Genomic DNA, 21769 nt, shown 5'->3' with positions numbered 1-21769 from the left:
AATTGAAATCACCTCAAAACTGAGAATCACCCAGAATCCTATTACAATATTACTCAAATAGCAGCAGCAATATTTATTTTAACTCTATACATACTTTTTAATATTTGCTTTGTAAATCATAATTTGGGCTTGTAACTGTTTATCATTCATAGAAATTATATACCTAAGTTCTATTAAATGCAATGCCAAAATCATCATTTCCATATATCTGTTAGTTTAAAAGATGAAAGTTCATTTTCTTTATTTTAGAACCATAGCTATTCTTCTGTACCAAAATTTGAAATAAGATTCTTTCAGCAAATTCTTTTTGATCTCCTACAATGTGTCAGGCACAAAGTTTGCCAATGTAGAAAAATACTATCAGCTTTAATGTCATCTTTGCAACTCTGAGTTTCTAAATGCCTTCTCCTTGTTGAGTATATATTTCAAAAACTTCTAAAGTTGTCATTTAAGACTTTAAACTTTGTGGTATCTGCAACTGTTTATCCAAAAATATTTTTACAGGCAGCTTGACTCTTAGTTATAAGTACCCTGGATAACCGTAATGACAGGAGCTTTTCAAAATACTGATGCTAGGAAACCTGTACAACTCCAAGGGTAAACATAACACAGAAACGCAGATTGCCCAAAAATCTTTGATTTACAAACCTACCTTTAAAATTAGGGTTCACAAGTTCTTTACGATTAGAACACTGAAGTGCATTTCCATAAACTAAGTCCAAAGCACACAGCAGCAGGTGATAAGAATTGACCAAATCATCACTAATCATGGGGAAATTACCTGCAGGATTATAAGCAGTTACAGAGTTAAATTAGCATTGACTTTGTAACATTTTAAAAATAATTTCTTCCTTTAATTATTATGACATTACAAAACAACTGTACAAAATTGACTCATTACAATAAGTGTTTTGGCAAATTTACATTTTGAGATATTACTCTTATATCTTAATAAATTTATTTATTTATTTATTTTTAAGAGACAGAGTCTTGGTGGGTCACCCAGGCTGGAGTGCAGTGGTATGATCATGGCTCACCGCACCCTCAACCTCTTGGGCTCAAGGGATCTTCCTGTCTCAGCCTCCTGGGCAGCTGAAATTACAGGCACACGCCACCACACATGGCTAATTTAAAAACTTTTTTTAGAGATGGGGAGTCTTGCTATGTTGCCCAGGCTGGTCTTGAACTCCTGGACTCAAGTGATCCTCCTGCCTTGGCCTCCCAAAGTGCTAGGATTACAGGTGTAAACCACCATGCCCGGCCTTTAATAAATGTCTAACAGCTTAGTGAAAACTATAACTTTACTAAAAATGCCATTCATTCATTAAGTGTTTATTAAATACCTAGTAGCTGACTAAAACTTTATCATTGGTCTTTTCTTTGAAAATTCTGAACACAAAACATTTATAAATTATCTCAAACTGTAAGAAATTGTTTTGCATGAAAACATTTTTCTGTCATGAAAATTATTAGAAATATTTAGAAGACAACCGAAAAAATAATTCATATAATTATTCTCATATACATTTTTTTTTTTTTGAGACGGAGTCTCACTGTCACCCAGGCTGGAGTGCAGTGGCACGATCTCAGCTCACTGCAAGCTCTGCCTCCCGGGTTCACGCCATTTCTCATACACATATTTTTAAAAAAACAGAACTTTTTATCAGACTCCAACAGTAACATTTTTAATACTTTTCTATATAAACTCAGACAAATTAATGCAACAGAAGTACCATTAAATATCTTTCAATTCCAGAGCTAATAATCCCAAGAATAATTGCTGATGCTTGGTAACAAGGAAATAAGAAATCAAAAACCTAAACTGACAGCAACATGTCATTTCTGCAGTGCTGGCTGAACTCTAACACTGAACACATTTTTACATGTAGTTAAATCATTTTATTATTATCTTAATTTCCTAGAAATTAAGAATTATTTCTAGTTATTTTATAACTTCAAGCCCATCTCTTTTTTTAGTTAAACACTGCACATGTATGCTTCATGGTGATTTTACATTCTTGTATCATCAGATAAATTCAATTTAAATAGCTAACATACATATGAAGAATTATTTCCAAACCTCAGCATTTTCACACTTAATGCCTACCCAAGCATATATGTACACACACACACACACCTGCAGCTTTGTTTCAGGTTTCTCTTTCTCTCTGTTCCTCCAAAGAAAGTTACCACTTACCTCAGCATATACAAAGCAATTCTTTTTTTGTATAGACGGAAACATTCAACAAATCAACTTAAATGAACTAAAGAGAAAAAAAAATTCTTCTTTGCCAAAGAGGCAAATGATAATCAACACATTAAACTGTGCATTGATACAGCCAAACCAACTTGCTTGGTTCTGCTACAAAGAGGTTTAATATTAAAATATACTTGGTTCCTCATGTGTAAAAAAGGAAGTAAGTAGCACCTACTGATTTTCAAGCTACAAAGCCCATCACACCAACAAGCCTAAACTTGTTACTGGTGTGCACTTGCCATAGAAGGCAAAAAGAAAAACAAAACAAAACAAAAAAAAACGCAACACTGTAACATCTAATAAAAAGCTGAAATGACCCTAAAGATCAGAATCTAATTTAAATTAAATTCTAGGACTCTCTCAACATGACGTATTTTCTATTTCAAATCCTGACCTTACAAATAAATCTGACTTTGTGAGATATTTTATCTTTTAATCAACAAAGATATCAAGTAAATAGAAATGTTTCATCTCCAGAGTTGGCTTATTTGTCATTAGAAAGGTGGCTATAAAAGAGTACACCTTTCCCCCAAATAAATAAGAACCGAATTAAAGCAATTAAATGACTATTAGAAAAGATCATCGTGTATTATAAAAGATCACAGTGGTGGACTGTGAGAGGACAAAGGTTCTTTTTTTTTTTTTCGAGACATGGTCTCAAAGTCGCCCAGAATGGAGGTGCAATCTCAGCTCACTGCAGCCTCCGCCTCCCAGGTTCAAGCGATTCTCCCACCTCAACCTCTCAAGTGGCTAGGATTCCAGGAATACGCCACCATGCCTAATCCACAGAGGTTCTTAAGGTGGAATTATTATAAACTGAATTAATGAGATAAAAGTCAAACACTGAGTTAATTACGGAGAAAAAACCACCCCAATGGGTCCAGTGAGAACAAAATAAGGACAATGAAATTATTTTTTATTGTATTGTACATATTATATACAGTACCAAATATATTTACTTCTAAGTACACATATGCCATAAGAGACAAACAAAACAGATAAAAATCCTAGAAGTCAGACATACTTGCCCAATACAATCATATGAAAAGATTACCATCATACATAATAGCAATCACACATTCTAAAATTTGTAGCCGCTGTAAAAATGGTTTATATACTCCAAAACCTTTATTTCATGCCATTGATCATGTCGCCTTTATCATCACTAAAGAAACATGCCAGTGTCACGTATGACAAAAGTAAGATTTTTCTCTTGAATCAAGCATGCAGCTCAGGGAAGGAAGGATGGCGGCTCTCACCCTAATTAGCTAGAGAGGGACCAGGACAAATCAAACCTGGAGACCAACAATATCACACACTCTTCCCAGAGGCCTTCACAGCCAGTATGAAACTAAGAACCAGGAGATCTGAGTTCAAATCTTAGCTTTGTTCCCAGCAGCTAGTTTCTGGGCTCAGCTGCCTAATCTTTAAAGTAACTAAGCTGGCTGAGCATGGTGGCTCACACCTGTAATCCCAACACTTTGGGAGGCTGAGGTGGCGGATCACTTGAGGTCAGGAGTTCGAGACCACCCTGGCCAACATGGCAAAACCCCAACTCTACTAAAAATACAAAAATTAGCCGGGTATAATGGTGCATGCCTGCAATCCCAGCTACTCAAGAGGCTGAGCCACAAGAATCACCTGAACACAAGAGGCAGAGGTTGCAGTGAGCAGAGATCATACCACGGCACTCCAGCCTGGGCAACAGAGCAAGACCCTGTCTCAACAATGAAAATAAAAAATAAAGTAAATGAGTGAAGCTAGGCCAGGTGCGATGGCTCACGCCTGTAAGCCCAGCACTTTGGGAGGCCGAGGGGTGGATCACGAGGTCAGGAGTTCAAGGCCAGCCTGGCCAAGATGGTGAAACCCCGTCTCTACTAAAAACTAGAAAAAATTAGCCGGGCGCAGTGGCAGGCACCTGTAATCCCAGCTACTCGGGAGGCTGAGGCAGGAGACTGCTTGAACCCAGGCAGCAGAGGTTGCAGTGGGCCAAGATCACACCACTGCACTCTAGCCTGGGCAACAGAGTGAGACTCCATCTCAAAAAAAAATAAAATAAAGTAAGTTAAGCTAGTTAATCTAATAATGAGAATCTCTCTTATACTTACGAAACTCCTTCCAGCTCTATGATTCTTTGTTAACTTTGCATTTTATTGAGCTATCTTGTGGCAAAGGCATTCCACATAGTATACAGAAGAAAGCTATGTAATAATATAACTGCACTTTCCTATCTACTTTAAAGAATTATTTCTACATAGAAATATAAAAAGGAACTGGGCGCAGTGGCTCATGCCTATAATCCCAGCACTTTGGGAGGCCAGGGCGGGCAGATCACCTGAGGTCAGGAGTTCAAGACCAGCCTGGCCAACATGGTGAAACCCCATCTCTACTGAAAACACAAAAATTAGCTGGGCATGGTGGTGGGCGCCTGTAATCACAGCTATTCAGGAGGCTGAGGCAGGAGAATTACTTGAACCCGGGAGGTGTAGGCGGCAGTGAGCCGAGATTGTGCCACTGCAATCTACCCTGGGAGATAGAGTGAGACTCCATCTCAAAAAAATAAATAAATAAATACAAAAAGGACAAAAAATAATAGAGATGTATATTTCACTGAATGCAGACCTTGGGTAGGTTAAATGAGATGAGAAAAAAGGGAAAGAAAATAAATAGTATATAAAAGCTTTTGTGTAAGTATACTTATCTGAACAAGATACAAAAAAAAAATCTGAACTGTTCTGAGGTTGATCAGTAATTGCGTTCAACTAAATAAGATACATCTCATGAAAAATAGAGTTCACAATACAAGCATATACAGAATAATGTGTTTTCAGCTCATAATTTAAAAGAGTAGCTTTGGGCAGAAAAGATGTTGTATACAACAAAATTAAAGGACTTTCCATTTAATAAGAGAAGATTTGGATATTGTAAAGAAATCCAATAGATCCTTTGATGAAAAGGCAATACTTAAAAAAGAATCTAGGATTAAAACCCTTGAGAAAATTTTCAGTGAAAATCTTTTCCTGATACATATTAGAAGCTGACAAAATTAATACCTGAAAATGTAAATAGACATATTAAATCTAAATAAATATTACTATTTTCTTACCTTTTGCATATATAAAAAGCACCCAAGAAAAATGGAAAATTTCAGACACAGTACAGGGCTGTCGCCTTTGGGGGAAGAAAAAAAAAAGTCATTAGACAACAGAAGAATCAGAAAAAGAACATCCCAAATGACTATAAATTAGGTGTAAAATAAAACCCACAGTTAAAGGGAGAGAGATCAGATTCAGCTTCACATGGAAAACGTGGACGTTCTGCCTCAACAAAATATCAGTAGGAAATAGCTGGGATCCAGGGAAAGAGCCCATCTCAAAGAAAAGAAAATTCTTAAAAAATTTTTTAAAGTTTTTTGAGGGCAAGATAGGTGAGGTGGAAAATAAAATGAATAAAAATAGCTCTTTTGATGACACAGCAATGCTATGCTGCTTTAAGACCACTATATGCAGTCAGATATGTCCTCATTTTTTTCTCCTTTATCATAGCTAATGACCTGTATCCCTCCCTTCCTCCTTAAAGATATTCCAGACTATATCAAATCACAAAAGGCCTTTTTAATATAAATTATGAGCTTCCTATAATTCCTTATACTTCCATCCATTAAGAGTACCTGTTGTATATTGCCAAGTTGTCTGCTTAAGTTTCAGACCTGCTTTAAGCTTGGCTTTTCTACCAAAACCTCTGACAACTTTTAGACAAGAAATCTGTGGTCTCCACATCCCAACAGCCTTATTCTAACAAGGTGCCGAGAAGAACGAAATTCCATGGAGAAGATTAGATTAGATTTAGTTCCAGCACTGCCATTAGCTAGGGTACACTTGCTCACCTGGGCCTTAGTCATTTCATCTGTCAAAAGATTATTCTACTTGGGTACAATACTGTACTTAATTCACCAGTCCATGGCAAGGATTAAATGTCAGTGTTCTGCTTTTAAAAGTAGCCTCTCTACCATAGGCACATGATAAACTATTTCTAGTTTTGGTTGCCTACCAAAATAAAATTCAATTTTTTTTAGCTTAACACTTAAGCTACTCTTAATTCTGGCTCTACAACTTGAGAATTCTAGAAAAAAAAACTTGACTAACCTCCTACATTTCCTCTTGCTTTACTGCTTTTGTGTCTTCTCGTTTCCTCTACACAGAAGGTGCTATCTGTATCTTCAAATTCACCTATCAAAATCGTACCCATCTTTCAAGACCCATTTCTACTTATTCCACGTAAACTTACCTGACTGGCTCATCCAGAGTGATTTCTTTTCCTGCTAAGTTTTACATCTGTATTCCCTCTGGTAGTCATGGGACTTTTATAACACACTGCATTGCATGCACTGGAATCTTCATACCTGCCTCATCTCGCTGACTGTACTGTAAGCTCTCAGAAGACAGAAACTGTGGGGTTTGGTGTGTTAAAAAATGCCTGTGTCCTACATAATACCTAACAGTATTTCCTGTGGATAAGTGCTAACAAATAGTGACACATTTTCAAATAGTGTGTGAGAGATGCAGTATACAGTCACAGTAAAGCACATGGGTTCCTGCAGTCAGTTTCAATAAGAGCTCCACACTTAGTTGTGTGACCCTGGCCAAATTACTTAACCTCTCTGCGGCTTATTTTCTCTATCTGTAATAACAGTATGAGTATCACAAGGTTGTCAGAGGGATTAACTGAAGTAATACATATTGAAGTCTTAAAAGAGTCCCTGCCCCAAAGTAAATGCTCAGTAAGTGCTATACATTATGACTATAGTTAGCAGAAAGAGCTAACAGAAAGTATACAAAGTGTTAAAAATGTAAAATCTCTAATAAAGTGATTTACTTTTTTTTTTTTTGAGACAAGGTCTTGCTCTGTCACCCAAACTGGAGTACAGTGGTATGAGCACAGCTCACTGCAGCCTCAACCTCCCAGGCTCAAGTGATCCTCCCACCTCAGCCTCCCCAGTAGCTGGGACCACACGTGTGCGCCACCACTCCAAGCTAATTTTTGTATTTTTTGTGGAGATGAAGTTTCACCATACTGTCCAGGCTGGTCTCAAACTCCTGGGCTCAAGTGATCTGTCCACTTCAGCCTCCCAAAGTGCTGGGATCAGGTGTGAGCCACTGCACACGGCCTTTTAAAATTCTCTTAATTAGAATTAAGTAGTATATACATCCTAAGAAATATCAAAACAAGTGCAATCTGAAATTATTTTCCAGATACTCCAAAGAAAGAAGATATCTTCCCATAAATGATCACATTGGCCTCACTCAGACTCAATACAAAGCTTCTATTCAAACTTTAGAATACTTCATTTTTTATTTATTTATTTGGAGATGAAGTCTCACTCTGTCACCTAGGCTGGAGTGCAGTGAGGTGATCGCAGCTCACTGAAACCTCTGCCTCCTGGGTTCAAGCGATTCACCTGCCTCAGCCTCTCAAGTAGCTGGGACAACAGGCACACACCACCATACCTGCCTAATTTTTTTATTTTTAGTGGAGATGGGGTTTTGGCACATTGGCCAGGATAGTCTTGAACTCCTGACCTCAAGCAATCCACCTGCCTTGGCCTCCCAAAGTGCTAGGAGAATATGTCATTTTATTTATTTATTATTAAAACGGAGCCTTGCTCTATCGCCCAGGCTGGAGTGCAGTGGCGTGATCTCGGCTCATTGCAACCTCCAACTCCAAGGTTCAAGTGATTCTTCCACCTCTCCCTCCCAAGTAGCTGGGATTACAGGCACTCACCACCACACCCTGCTAATTTTTTGTATTTTTAGTAGAGACAGGGTTTCGCCACATTGGCCAGGCTGATCTCGAACTCCCGACCTCAAGTGATCCACCCGCCTTGGCCTCCCAAAGTGCTAGGATTACAGGCACCCAGCCAGAATACCTCCTTTTATTTGTTTACTTATTTATTTATGAGATGGAGTTTCATTCTTGTCGCCCAGGCTGGAGTGCAATGGTACGATCTTGGCTCATCGCAACTTCTGCCTCTCGGTTCAAGGGATTCTACTGACTCAGCCTCCCGAGTAGCTGGGATTATAGGCATGCACCACCATGCACAGCTAATTTTTGTATTTTTAGTAGAGACGGGGTTTTGCCATGTTGGCCAGGCTGGTCTTGAACTCCTGACCTCAGGTGATTCGCCTGCCTCGGCCTCCTAAAGTGCTGGGATTACAGGTGTGAGCCACCCTGCCTGGCTCAGACTACTTCATTTTAAATAGTCAATTCCCCAAAACTGTAAGTGAGCTAGACCAGATGCTTCTATATCAGTCGTGCCATCTATATTAAAATGTAAATAGTTCTAGTTTTTTTTTAAATTTTTTTCCTCCTGGTTTGTCATTCCCCCATTTTATTTTTAAAAGGTTACTCTTACTGTAAACATCCTTCACAGTCTGGGAAAACTTTTATATTTAAAGAGAAGCAAACATTATTTATTCTAGCCAAATAATTTTAACTCCTTTCCCTTTACTTTTCTTGTCAGCACTTTTCTAATTGTTAGAATTTTCATTTCTACTTTATGAAAAAACTTTCAATGATAAAGAAGGAAAATGTGTATTCCATAACTGCCTTTATCTATCAGGAAAGGTAGAAAACACTGAGTCAGAGCATGCTTATAGACTTTGCAGAAGTGATCGGAAAGCACAAATTCATAATAGTTTCAGTTCTCCTGTCTTTTCCCAATCCAGTCTCTCTATTCTTAATTCATTATAAACATCAAAATACATAGAGAAGTCATTTAAAGGGGATTATTACTCAGTTTGACATAAAATAGTCTATACAATCACTAGTAGAAAATACAGTGGTTAATATAGTGATCTATATCTAGGGCAGTGCTCCCTTCGGCAGCACATATACTAAAATTGGAACAATACATTGATTAGCCTGGCCCCTGTGCAATAAAAAATATATATATCTAGATACAGATACAGATACATCTCCAAGGCAGCGAAAGGGTGAAAATCCCTGACTTGTACAGTCTGCATTTTTTGTTGCTTAAATGAAAAAGGAAGGTTTCAGAACAAGGATCACTGAGGAAAAAATAATAATAAAATAAAATAAGAAAAATGAAAGTTTATAGAAACAAAGACCCGTATACATTTAGCAATACGGAAAAAGCCAAACTCTTCATGGCTAACCCACAATGAAAAGCAAAAAAAGCATCATTAAAAGAAAACTACTGGGGAAAAAAATTTTTTAAATCTTATTTCTTTTTTAAAACTAGAAAAAAAAAACTAGCAAAATATCAACACTGCAGCACAGACTAATGTGTATTCCTGATGAACCAACAAGAAAACCTACCGCTGTTTCCTTCCTCGCTGCTGACGAGGTTGCTCCTCTTGAGGGTATTTAAAGATGTCCTGAAAAATGGGTTCATATTTCTTAAAAATTACAGCAGAAACAGTGAAGTTTCTTTCTAATCTCTCAGTACGTTCTCTGAAATGTGGGGGTAGATTTGCCATGTCTTCCCACTTCTTCATCTTATTAAAAAATTCGATTAAGCTGGCATTAAAGACAAGCAAGATATTTCATAATTAACATAAGGGTAAAGTATACAAAAGTAAATATTCAAAAGTAAATCAATATTATCTCATTAAATTATATTACTTTTAGACAGTGAAATAAAATCACAACTCATGTCTCTGACTAGCTTAATTTCTTACAGATCGGTATATTCCTCTGATCCTCCTAATCCATTTTGTTTAAGTTACCTAAAGTATTTGTTAACTATGAAATATTTGAAAATACAAACCAAAATTAACAAGAGTAACCTAACCAACATTCACGCTGGTTCACTGCCAGATTTTTTAAATGTTAACACATTAAATAAATTTTGTCATTTTTGCTTTTTGTTTTGTTTTTGTAAGAGATAGGATTTCGCTCTATCACCCATGTTGGAGTTCAGTGGCAAGATCACAGCTCCTTGCAGACTCCTGGGCTTGAGTGATGCTCCTACTTTGGCTTCCTAGAACACTGTGATTACAGGTGTGAGCCACCTCCCCCTGCCACTTCAGATTTTTTTTTTAAACTAGCAACATTATAGAAACAGTCAAAGCTAGGCGCAGTGGCTCACGCCTGTAATCCCAGCACTTTGGGAGGCCGAGGTGGGAGATTCACAAGGTCAGGAGTTCGAAACCAGCCTGGCCAACATAGTAAAACCCGATCTCTACTAAAAATACAAAAAATTAGCTGGGCGTGGTGGCGGGCACCTGTAATCCCAGCTACTCTGGAGGCTGAGGCAGGAAAATCACTTAAATCTGGGAGGCAGAGGTTGCATTGAGCCGAGATCACGCCACTGCACTCCAGCCTGGCAACAGTGCGAGGCTCTATCTCAAAAAAAAAAAAGAAAAAGAAAAAGAAACAGTCAAAATTACCATTTTATACTCCTCCCTAATCCCATCCTTACCCTTCTACCCCAAAGATAAACACCATTCCAAAGTTGGTCTTAATCCTTCCTATGTTTTCACACTTACTACACATACACATGTATGTGTAAACAATAAGCAATATCTTATTACTTATTACATGTTTTTACATTTTATATAAATGGTATACTTCAGTGGTATTCTGCAATGCTTTTTCACACTCAATAATGTTTCTGACATTAATGTTGATATGTAAGATATATTCATTTTAATTGCTAAAAACATTCTTTCATATGAACAGACAATGACTTTTTGCATTCACTCCCCAACCAATGGAAATTTAGGTTGTTTCTAATATTCCATGATAACAAAAAATGTAATGAAAACATCCTTATACATGTGTGCAGGAGTTTCTTTAGGGACTACTCCAAGAAGTACAGTAAGAGAATGTGCACTTTCAATGTTACTAGATACCACCAAATTTCCTAGTAAAGTAGTTGTGTCAATTCTGACTCTCACCAATGTACACCAGCAATATAGAGTTCCTGGCTGAGCGCAGTGGCTCATGCCTGTAATCCCAGCACTTTGGGAGACCGAGGCAGGTGGATCACTTGAGGTCAGGAGTTCGAGACTAGCCTGGTCAACATGGTGAAACCCAGTCTCCACAAAAAATACAAAAATTAGTCAGGTATAGTGGCATGTGCCTTTATCCCAGCTACTCTGGGAGGCTGAAGCATGAGAATCACTTGAACCTGGGGAGTGGAGGTTGCAGTGAGTAGAGATTGAGCTACTGCACTCCAGCCTGGGCAGCAGAATGAGACTCTATCTCAAAAAAAAAAAAAAAAACATGAACTGAAAAATAAAAAAAAAAAAGAGTTCCTGTTTCCCTGTACAGTGACCAAACTTGGTATACCAGACTTCAATTTTCCCAATGATAAGAATAAAATGTTGGCCAGGCACGGTGGCTCACACCTGTAATGCCAGCACTTTGGGAGTCCAAGGCGGGTGGATCACCTGAGGTCGGGAGTTGGAAATCAGCCTGGCCAACATGGTGAAACTCCGTCTCTACTAAAAATACAAAAAATTAGCCAGGTGTGGTGGCACGCACCTGTAATCCCAGTTACTTGGGAGGCCACGGCGGGAGAATTGTTTGAACCTGGGAGGCGGAGGCTGCAGTGAGCTGAGATCACACCCCTGCACCCTGGCCTGGGTGAAAGAGTGAGACTCCATCTCAAAAAAAAAAAAGAATGAAATGTTATCTTTCTACTTTGAAAGTCTTTATTAGTGACACTGAATATCTCTTCCTGTATCTATTAGCTATGTGAATTATAACCTTTGTGAAGTCATATTCTTTATTCATTTTATTAACCCTGTTAGTAGTTTCTTATATAATTCTAGATACTGATTCTTTGGTCAATGTAACTCAGGATGGAGTTAAACGTTAAAAAAAGATTACTAAAATTCACAATGTCAGCTAAAACATGACATTGTGAAATATTTTATTTATTTATTTTGAGATGGAGTCTCGCTCTTGTCACCCAGGCTGGAGTGCAATGGTGCTCACTGCAACCTCTGCCTCCTGGACTCAAGTGATTTTCCTGCCTCAGCTTCCTCAGTAGCTAAGATTACAGGCCCACGCCACCACACTCAGCTAATTTTTGTATTTTTAGTTGAGACGGGGTTTCACCATATTGGCCAGGCTGATCTCCAATTCCTGACCTCAAGTGATCCACACACCTCGGCCTCCAAAAGTGCTGGGATTACAGGCGTGAGCCACTGCACCCAGCCTGCTAATTATTTTAATAGTAACCTTCTTTTTTTTTGGAGACAAGGTCTTGCTCTGTCGCCCCGGCTGGAGTGCAGTGCTGCTCCATCATTCAGGGCTCAAGTGATCCTCCCATCTCAGCCTCCCAAATAGCTAGGCCTGCAGGTATGCACAACCACACCCAGTTAATTTTTTAATTTAGTAAGTGATTTTTTAACCATTAACTCCGTAAATTTTGACAGTAGTAATTTCCCCCAAAATGCTAAACATCATTTTTCCACTTATCTTTAATAAGCCATGTAAGAAAATTCACCTAAAAGGCACAAATAAATGTCATCAATTTAATTACACAACAGATAATTTCTGCCTCTTCTTTTAAATATATTTGACCCTTTCTAAAATGGATTATAATCATGTCATTTATCCTCCAAACAGGAAACTGAGAAATACTTACATGTTCCATTTATATTAAGACCACAAGTCGTGTGCACATATTTCTAAGTATAATAGCAAATAATATTTTATTTACCTTTTCAACTTGGAGTATCTCCTAAAGTTTCTTAATATCCTTCATTTCTCCCAATATTACACAATGTCCTAACCTTTAAAAATAAATTCTGCCATACAAGTGCCTAAAACATTAAAATTTAAATATTTTCACCAAAGAAGTAAAATATAATGGATATTAACTGTGATATAAAGAAAGGAAAATCATTAGATGCTAGTTTTAGCATCTAATTTCACCAGTCCACAGGTACAAATGCTCAGAAAATGATATACAGAGATAATTCTTACTATCGCTATGATTTATGAACTTACATTAGCCATACTCTACTTCTCAAACTCTAACATAGTTACCTCTGCTCTGAACATTTCAGGATTCTAGTTAAAGATACATAGTTTCCTTCCACTGTCCCTTTGCTTACAGTTGGAACAGATTTTCTGCAAGCCACATATAAGGCACATGCTAACCAATGAAGATCATTTCCCTGTAAAAGAAGAGAAAATTGATTTTTAGTTAATAAGCTACATATATATTTCAATATTTTTAAAAGTATGTTTAAATTGAAAGTGTTGTTTATACTTTTGTGGGAAACTTATTTTCAATGATGACCCGATCTCATACGCTCTTTTTTTTTTTTTTTTTTGAGATGGAGTCTTGCTCTGTCACCCAGGCTGGAGTGCAGTGGCACAATCTTGGCTCACCGCAACCTCCACCTCCCAGGTTCAAGCACTCCTCCTACCTCAGCCTCCCAAGTAGCTGGGACTACAGACGCGCACCACCACACCTGGCTAATTTTTGTATTTTTTGTAGAGACAGGGTTTTGTCATGTTGCCCAGGTTGGTCTTGAACTCCTGGCCTCAAGTGATCCATCCACCTTGGCCTTCCAAAGTGCTGGGATTACAGGTGTGAGCCACTGTACCCAGCCCCGTAAGCTCTTCTTATAATGTGACATTGACATTATTCCACTGAGAGGTAGAGAGGGTTCCCTCACCTTGGACCTGGGCAAGGGTCTGCGTTCCCTCACATTGATTAACTATCTCTATCAATAATTGCAGAGGTAGAAGTGAAACTATGTATTTCTAAAAGATTATACAAGGCAGTATAGATTCCACTTGGTTCTCTCTCTTAGGACATGTGCCTTGGGAGTCCTGAACCAACATGTAAGAATTCAGCTACCCTGGATCACCATGCTGGTGAGACCACATGGAACAAACATACAGAGATGCCCAACGAGCTCCAGCTGTGCCAGTACCTAGTTTCTCAAGTCTTCCAGGTGAGGTACCAGTCATTTTGATGCAGAAACATGACATCCACACTGTCCCCGGCCTGAATTCCTTACTCACAGAACCTGTGACCAAAACAAATTGTTTTCTGCCCCTAAGTTTTAAGGCAATTTGTTATATAGCCATAGTAATGGAAACAATATTATTGGTTTTTTTTTTTTATTTATTTTTTTTTTTTTTAAATGGAGTCTTACTCTGTCACCCAGGCTGGAGTGCAGTGGCTCCATCTCGGCTCACTCCAAGCTCTGCCCCCCCAGGTTCACGCCATTCTCCTGCCTCAGCCTCCTGAGTAGCTGGGACTACAGGCACCCACCACCACGCTCGGCTAATTTTTTGTATTTTTAGTAGAGACTGGGTTTCAATGTGTTAGCCAGGATGGTCTCGATCTCCTGACCTTGTGACCCGTCCACTTAGGCCTCCCAAAGTGGTGGGATTACAGGCGTGAGCCCCCACGCCTGGCCTATTGTTTATATTTTTAATCTTGCTCAAAATCTAGAAAAGTGATAGAAATACAAAATTAAGCTTGAATGGATATTCAGCCACTAATTTTATACCTAATCAAAACACATACATGAACACATAAAATTATTTGTATAACCAAATGAGACTATTGTGGATCCACTACCAGATATCATTCAAAAATAATAATTTTTAAGGCACTGTTTGTAAAAGACCATTGTCACAATTCTTTTTATTCAAGAATTGATACAACTTTCCTCTCCCTATAAAAGCGAGGAAGGATGGAAGATGTCCTTTAGCTTCAATGTATTCATTACTGGTCTAAATGAAAATGAGAAGAACTGGAAATTCTTCATTTTTCACATTTACACATAGACTGTCTTACAAACCCACTTATATGTATCAATAGCATAGATGTTCTATTGTAAAAAAAAAAAAAAAGAAACAGCCAAGATTTGTGTATTACATATGTCTCTGGGAGATGGTTTCATAATATTCTTGATTTATGATGTAAAAGCAAATTTAGATGCATAACTACTGCATTTCTCTACTATATCAATATCTCTTAGTATAAAGTTAAGTCAGTCACAGCATTATCCTGTGCTTCAATAAAGGGTTTAAAAGAGAATCTATAATGTTCTCTTTTGGCTCTAGAAAATTCACAACTACTTGGATGGTGGAGGGAGAAAAAAAAAAAAGAAAGTGTACAACTATATCATTCCTAAAAAGAAGAATTAGTCTTGTGAGAATTTTACAGTGCTTAGATGACAAAATGGAGCGCGAAGCTCTTTTAAATAATTTATGCAAAGAGTAGACTCTGTGCCTAGTTTATCTTTGGTCCTAAAAAATATATGTTGAAAAATTCCATAATACTAAAAAATAGTTATCCTCAAAATTAACATCTCATGGCCATATCTTATAGGGTCAAATAGATCTGGTTTCAAATTCCGGCTCTGCCATACAGTAGCTATAACAGTGGGGAAATTACTTAACAGTCTCAGAGGCTGCATTTTCTTGGCTGAGGACTGTAAGAATGAGTTACAGGTTAAAAATGCACAGAAAATACAAGAAATCAAGTTAAAATTCCATAACCAGTATTCTGTATTAAATATCATAAGAACTTTATTTTCTCTTACACTCCCATGAGAATGACATCCCACATTCTCACAGTGTACCTCACTGTAAGCCCCACAAGAGCAGGTTTGCTGCTCTATATCCAGCTCTTAGAACAGTGTGTAGCAAGTAATAGGTGCTCAAGAAATATCTGATGAATATTTTACTGAGTAAATCATTTACTGAATAAACTGGGCTAAGAAGCTGAAACTAAAGTCTCAGTAATCAAAAGAACTGAGTAATCAAACGTGTTTTCAAAAATAATTTACTAACCAGCTATTACGTGATACTTGCTCGTGTATCACTAGACTTCATACAACTTAACCGCTATGAGTTGAAATACCTCAACTAAATGGCGATAATGCTTGTTCTATCTAATTTACAGGATTATCCTGAGGGTAAAATAAAAGCTTGTTTAGAAGCCTTTAAGGCCATTTACCAAAAAAAAAACCAAAAAACAAAAAACAAAAGCCAACCAGTCCTTCTCTTTGCCAGACTACAGAAAGGCACCGAGAGAGGAATAGGAACATAGCTTACTCAGCCAGATCATGTAAATATACAAAGAGCTTAGTAAACTTGAAAGCACTGTCCATATGGGTGCTTTATGTGCCAGAAACTACATTATTGCCTTATTTAATCTTCAGAACAGCTCTGTGAGGTAAACACAAATATCTCCAGTTTAGAGATCACCATACTGAACTTTTCCAGCAGTTTCAGGTCTGTCGGGTTCTAAAGCCACCATACACTATCTTTCTTCTGCAGACTAACAATTCAAACAGGGAACTAGAAATTGAATTAAAATTCTATTAATGCAAATACAAATTAAAAATAACCTCACTCATCACTACACATAGCGAAAAACATCATATTTAAATAATACCTTGGTTAGGCTTTGCATCCTGGACCTATTTGCCCTACTCTTTCTACAAACTAATTATAAAACTACTTGAGAAATCAAACGGCCTCAGGTTTAAACGCCACACACACAGTGAAACAGCTGATAAACAATCCGTACTTCCGTGTCACTTCCCATTGGCCCATGAAGGGGAGGTGCCTACAAAGCTGACCCTCACTGGCTAGAATGGCCATTTTTCTCATCTGCAAGCCCTGTCCGAAGGCTGCGACCTAATATACCCGGATCGCGACAACAACAGGAGTCCTGTGCAATGCCCGGGGTGACCAAAAAGCCCTCGAGGTAGCCACAGTCCTGATCCTAGTGACAAATGGGGGCATGTATCTATATCCGGGTCGGCGGAGGGCTCATTTCATCTGGCCTGGGGAGAAATGAGTCTTAATTTGTTCACACAGACGTAAACACAGCCCAAAACGCTTCAGCGCGTTGACTGAAACGCCTGGGCAAAGGCAATTTGGTTAACAGGGGGAAGCGAACAGACGGAGACGGCTGGAGACCCAGGTGCTACAACCCGGTTAATCGCGATGCAAATAAGGGCAAGTCCCCTCCCCTTCTCCGTGTGGTCTTGACAACGACACTAGTTCATTCTACTAACAAGGCGGGCGGGGGGTCAGATGGGCCACACACACCCATTTTCCTCAACGGGACCCCAGCGCGATCTCAGCCTCGCTGTGCTACTTTAGAGCAAGACGCGTTCCCCATTCGGAAGCCGCAGGGAAGCGCGGCAAGAGCGGGTTAGCAGTCACAGCGGCTAAGAGCCTCGGAGTAGCGCAGAGGGAGTCCCCACCCCTCTCGGGGCTGGGAGCCCGCAACCCGCCCGAGTCTCTCGGGGCGCGCGACGTGGCTCCGAAGGCACCGGTTCACGCCAACTAGGCCGGAAGCGCCCCTCCGCCCACGAGCGCACCTCCAGCGTGTAGCTCTCGCTCATGCTGCGGTAGCTGTCCCAGGCCTCGGCCCGCGCCGCCTCGTCCATGTTGAGGCGGCTGCACAGCTCGTCGAACCGCTGCTGGATCTGAGGGGTGGGCGACTCGGCAGGCGGCGCGGCGTCTTCCGCCTCGCCGTCGTCCTCCTCCTCCTCATCCGAGGCTGCCGCCGCCGGAGGGGGAGGCGGGGGCGGTGGCGACTGGTCACCTCCCGACGGCATAGCGCACCCCTGGGCAGCTGGACCTCAGGTGAGGTGAGGGCCGGTGCCCGCAGCCATTCAAACCGCGAAGCGCCCGCCCGTCCGCCGCCCGCACCGCGCCTGCGCCGCCGCAAACGACGCTGACCTCCTGCAGGCACCCGTAGTCTTGAGCACAGCCTGCTGGGAAACGTAGTCCAGGCCGGTGGTTCAAGGGGGCCAAAAATCATGTTTAAAAAAATTAGCTCGCCTAGTTTCACCAGGGGTGAAATGAAAGCACCTTCCCCGCATTTTAAGCACGTACCTCCCCATCGTGAGAACATTCAACAGGGCTGTACTGACGAGAAAATGTCCAAAAGACACTGACGTGTGAAGGTTTCGTATCCAGGCTGTTCCCAGAAGTAAAACTTCCTCATCGCCTGGATATCCTTATCTAAAAAATAAGGATAATAGCAAGGGCCTGTCTGTGTACGTTCACGAAACTGCCTTTGCAAAAATCCTAACAGTGAGAAAGTTACGACAGTGAAAGGGATCTGACCTAAATCACTCCACGCTTCTCACTTCCGAGCTGCCCTTGTTCATTCCTGGGCGAAGACCGGACTAACTACAGGAGGAATTTAATTTCTAGTTTCACTTTGAAACAAAGATTGTAACAGCCCTTTCCCAAAACAAACCCCATTCTTGCCTGGGGATCAGTCTGCCTTTGTAGAACTAACAAATTAGCCACAAGATTAGAAATTATGATTTAGGAGTCTTGCAGCCAGAGGCTACAAGATTCCTAACCTCCCCAATTGCTCTCAGGGATAACATAACTATTGTAAAACCTGAGACTAGTGCTGGAGACTTTTCAGACCGCGCATTCCGATGCACGAGCTGGCGCCACTCAGACCATAATCTGGCTCAACCAGTTCTGCAATCCCACTCAGCAACAGAAGACAGCAAGAGCCCACTTCAATCCCCTGTGATTTCACCTCCCTCCTGACAAATTAGCATTCTCCAATCCCTGGCCCCCCTACCCGCCAAGTCATTCTTTAAAAACCCCATTCTCCGAATTTTCTGGTAGGCTGATTTGAATAACCAAACTCCTGTCTGCCGTTCAGCTGGCTCTGCGTGAATTAAACTTTTTCTTTTTCTTTTTTTTTTTTTTTTTTTGAGACAGAGTCTGGCTCTGTCGCCCAGGCTGGAGTGTAGTGGCACGATCTCGGCTCACTGCCGCCTCCGCCTCCTGGGTTCAAGCGATTCTCCTGCCTCAGACTCCTGAGTATCTGGGATTACAGGTGCGCTCCACCGCACCCAGTTAATTTTTGTATTTTCAGTACAGACAGGGTTTCACCATGTTGGCCAGGCTGGTCTCGAACTCCTGACCTCAAGTGATCCACCCACCTCGGCCTCCCAAAGTTCTGGGATTACAGGCGTAAACCACCGTGCCCGGCCAATTCATTTTATTTCCAATTCTCCTTTATTTTAATTTTTAAAATTGCCAATCCTTGATTTATAAATGGGCTTGATATAAAACATTTTCCAGATTGAGGAGCAATCTGAGGATTGAGCAATTTGAGGATTGAGAAGGCATTACTGTTTTGCTATTTTTGTTTTGCTTGGTGGGGTATGTAAACTGACAGAGGGAAAAGTGCTGGGACAAAAGCAGGGGCTTATGGAAGGTATAATGACAGGCAGGAGGACAGGAAATGGAACCCTGAAGACAGGAGAAAATCAGGTAGACAGGTAACAGGATATTTCAGGAACAATTTTGAGACAATGAAACCGTCTTAAGAAAACCTTAGTAAAATTCACAGTAATCAGCAATGCTTTTGGAGTTGGCTAAGTGATGAGTCTCAAGGTGACTATGGGGCAAGAACAGAAGTTGAACACAAATGGTTTAGAAGTATCTTAAGTATATAGGCTGGGCGTTGTGGATCACACCTGTAAACCCAGCACTTTGGGAGGCCAAGGTGGGAGGACTGCTTCAGTACAGGAGTTCAAGACCAGCCTGGGCGACATGGTGAAACCCTGTCTCTACAAAAAATAGAAAAATTAACCCAGAGTGGTGGTACACGCCTGTAGTCCTAGCTACTTGGGAGACTGAGGTGGGAGGAACGCCTAAGCCTGGGGAGGCTGCAGTGAACTGTGACCATGCCACTACAGCTTGGGCAACAGAGTGAGACCCTGTCTCAAAAAAATAATAATAAATAATTTGGCAAGGGGCGGTGGCTCATACCTGTAATCCCTACACTTTGGGAGGCCAAGGCGGGCAGATCACTTAAGGTTAGGAGTTTAAGACCAGCCTGGCAAACATGGTGAAACCCCATTTCTACTAAAAATACAAAAAATTAGCCAGGAGTGGTGGCTGGTGCCAGTAATCCCAGCTACTCAGGAGGCTGAGGCAGGAGAATTGCTGGAACCCAGGAGGCAAAGGCTGCAGTTAGCCGGGATCATGCCACTGCACTCCAGCCTGGGTGACAGAGCAACTCCATCTCAATAAATAAATAAATTAATAAATAATAAGTGTATTAAAATCTTAGTATTTTACCTGTATATACACAGGGGATATTGATTTTAAAATAATGATATTTCTTCCTTTGGAAATCATTATCAACACTTTACTATGTCAAAGCAAATAAAGAGGCCATGAGCCTGATATCGTCTGTCTCTGTAGCTGGAGCTTATATGTAAGCAAACCAGAATTCAGTGTAAACAGTAAGACAACAGTAAAACAAAACTTAAGCTTAACCAATCAGAAACTGCCAACTAACCTCTAATTAGGGATTTTCCTTTTTTTTTTTTTTTTTGGTGACAGAGTCTTGCCTTGTCGCGCAGGCTGGAGTGCAATGATGCAATCTTGGCTTACTGCAACCTCTGCCTCCCGGGTTCAAGCGATTCTCCTGCCTCAGCCTCCAGAGTGGCTGGGATTACAGGAGCCAACCACCACACCAGCTAATTTTTGTATTTTTAGTAGAGGGGGGTTTCAGCACATTGGCCAGGCTGGTCTTGAACTCCTGACCTCAAATGATCCAACCACCTCAGCCTTCCAAAGTGCTGGGATTACAGGCATGAGCCACTGGGCCCAGCCCTCACACCCAAACAAGGCAAACACCCAGCTATAGCCAATCAAGTAATTGTTTTACTTTTCTATTAAAGCTTACTGCTTACCTGCAGGGTGAAGCGCTCTGAATATCTTCTTGTTTTAAGTGCTGCCCAATTCATGAATTGTTCTTTGCTTAAACTGTTAACTTGTCCAAAGTTTTTCTTTTAGCAACTAAGACAAAAACTTAAATTGTTTTAACAATTAAAGTTTAACTTCAAACTGTTTAACTTAAACAATGTGAAATTATCTTTACTGTTTTTAGTAAAAGTTAATGTAATTTAAGTAATTATTGCAATGTAAGCAAAATTGGTGGCAATAAACCATCAAATATGTATTTTATTAAAATATCCTTTGCTTGTTAATACCAGTTTTCAAAGCCTTTTGGGTTGGGGGTGGAGTGGGATGGAGGTGTGAGTGTTACTTGAAAGAGGTCCCGATCCAGACCCCAAGAGTGGGTTCTTGGATCTCATGTAAGAAAGAATTCAGGGCGAGTCCACAGTGCAAAGCAAAAGCAAGTTTATTAATAAAGTAAAGTGATGAGAGAACAGTTACTCCATAGAGAGTAGGACATTCCCGAAAGTAGGAGGAGGAATTCATCCACCCTAGGTACAATACTTGTTTATATATAGGATTTAAAAAGATCATGAGGAGATGTGCTCTGCTACAAGGGTTTGTGATAAAGGATTAATCTTCCTAATTACTATATTTGGCAAGAATTGATATTATCTTTAAAGCAAAATTAGGAATGCTTCTGTTCTCAAGATATCAGGATATCAGGACACTCCTAAGTCTGGGTCTGTTTAGTAAATGTTATCAATGTGTTCCCTCAACTATAAACATCTAGAGGCTAGGAATACCTAACTTTCT

At 40.0% G+C, this 21769-nt stretch overlaps 1 protein-coding gene across 2 annotated transcripts in view; it reads right to left on the bottom strand.

Moving 5' to 3' along the window:
* RBL2 (RB transcriptional corepressor like 2) overlaps window positions 1-17841 on the bottom strand; it is a 57003-nt gene extending 39162 nt beyond the window's left edge. The window contains exons 1-5 of one of the 2 annotated variants that reach the window (XM_054533919.1): window positions 17602-17841; window positions 13283-13413; window positions 9596-9796; window positions 5364-5428; window positions 653-781 (exon numbers count right to left, since the gene is read on the bottom strand). In XM_054533919.1, coding sequence (XP_054389894.1) covers window positions 653-781; window positions 5364-5428; window positions 9596-9796; window positions 13283-13413; window positions 17602-17841 — 766 coding nt within the window. Of the gene's footprint in view, window positions 1-652; window positions 782-5363; window positions 5429-9595; window positions 9797-13282; window positions 13414-14181; window positions 14368-17601 lie in introns of those variants that run through there. The other variant, XM_054533920.2, reaches the window with a different exon arrangement.
* Between the last annotated feature and the right edge of the window lie 3928 nt (window positions 17842-21769).

The sequence above is a fragment of the Pongo abelii genome, chromosome 18 (assembly GCF_028885655.2).
Source record: "Pongo abelii isolate AG06213 chromosome 18, NHGRI_mPonAbe1-v2.0_pri, whole genome shotgun sequence".
NCBI lineage: Eukaryota > Metazoa > Chordata > Mammalia > Primates > Hominidae > Pongo > Pongo abelii.
The sequence above is the reverse complement of the archived record's forward strand: the minus strand, read 5'-3'. Positions and strand labels throughout refer to the sequence as shown.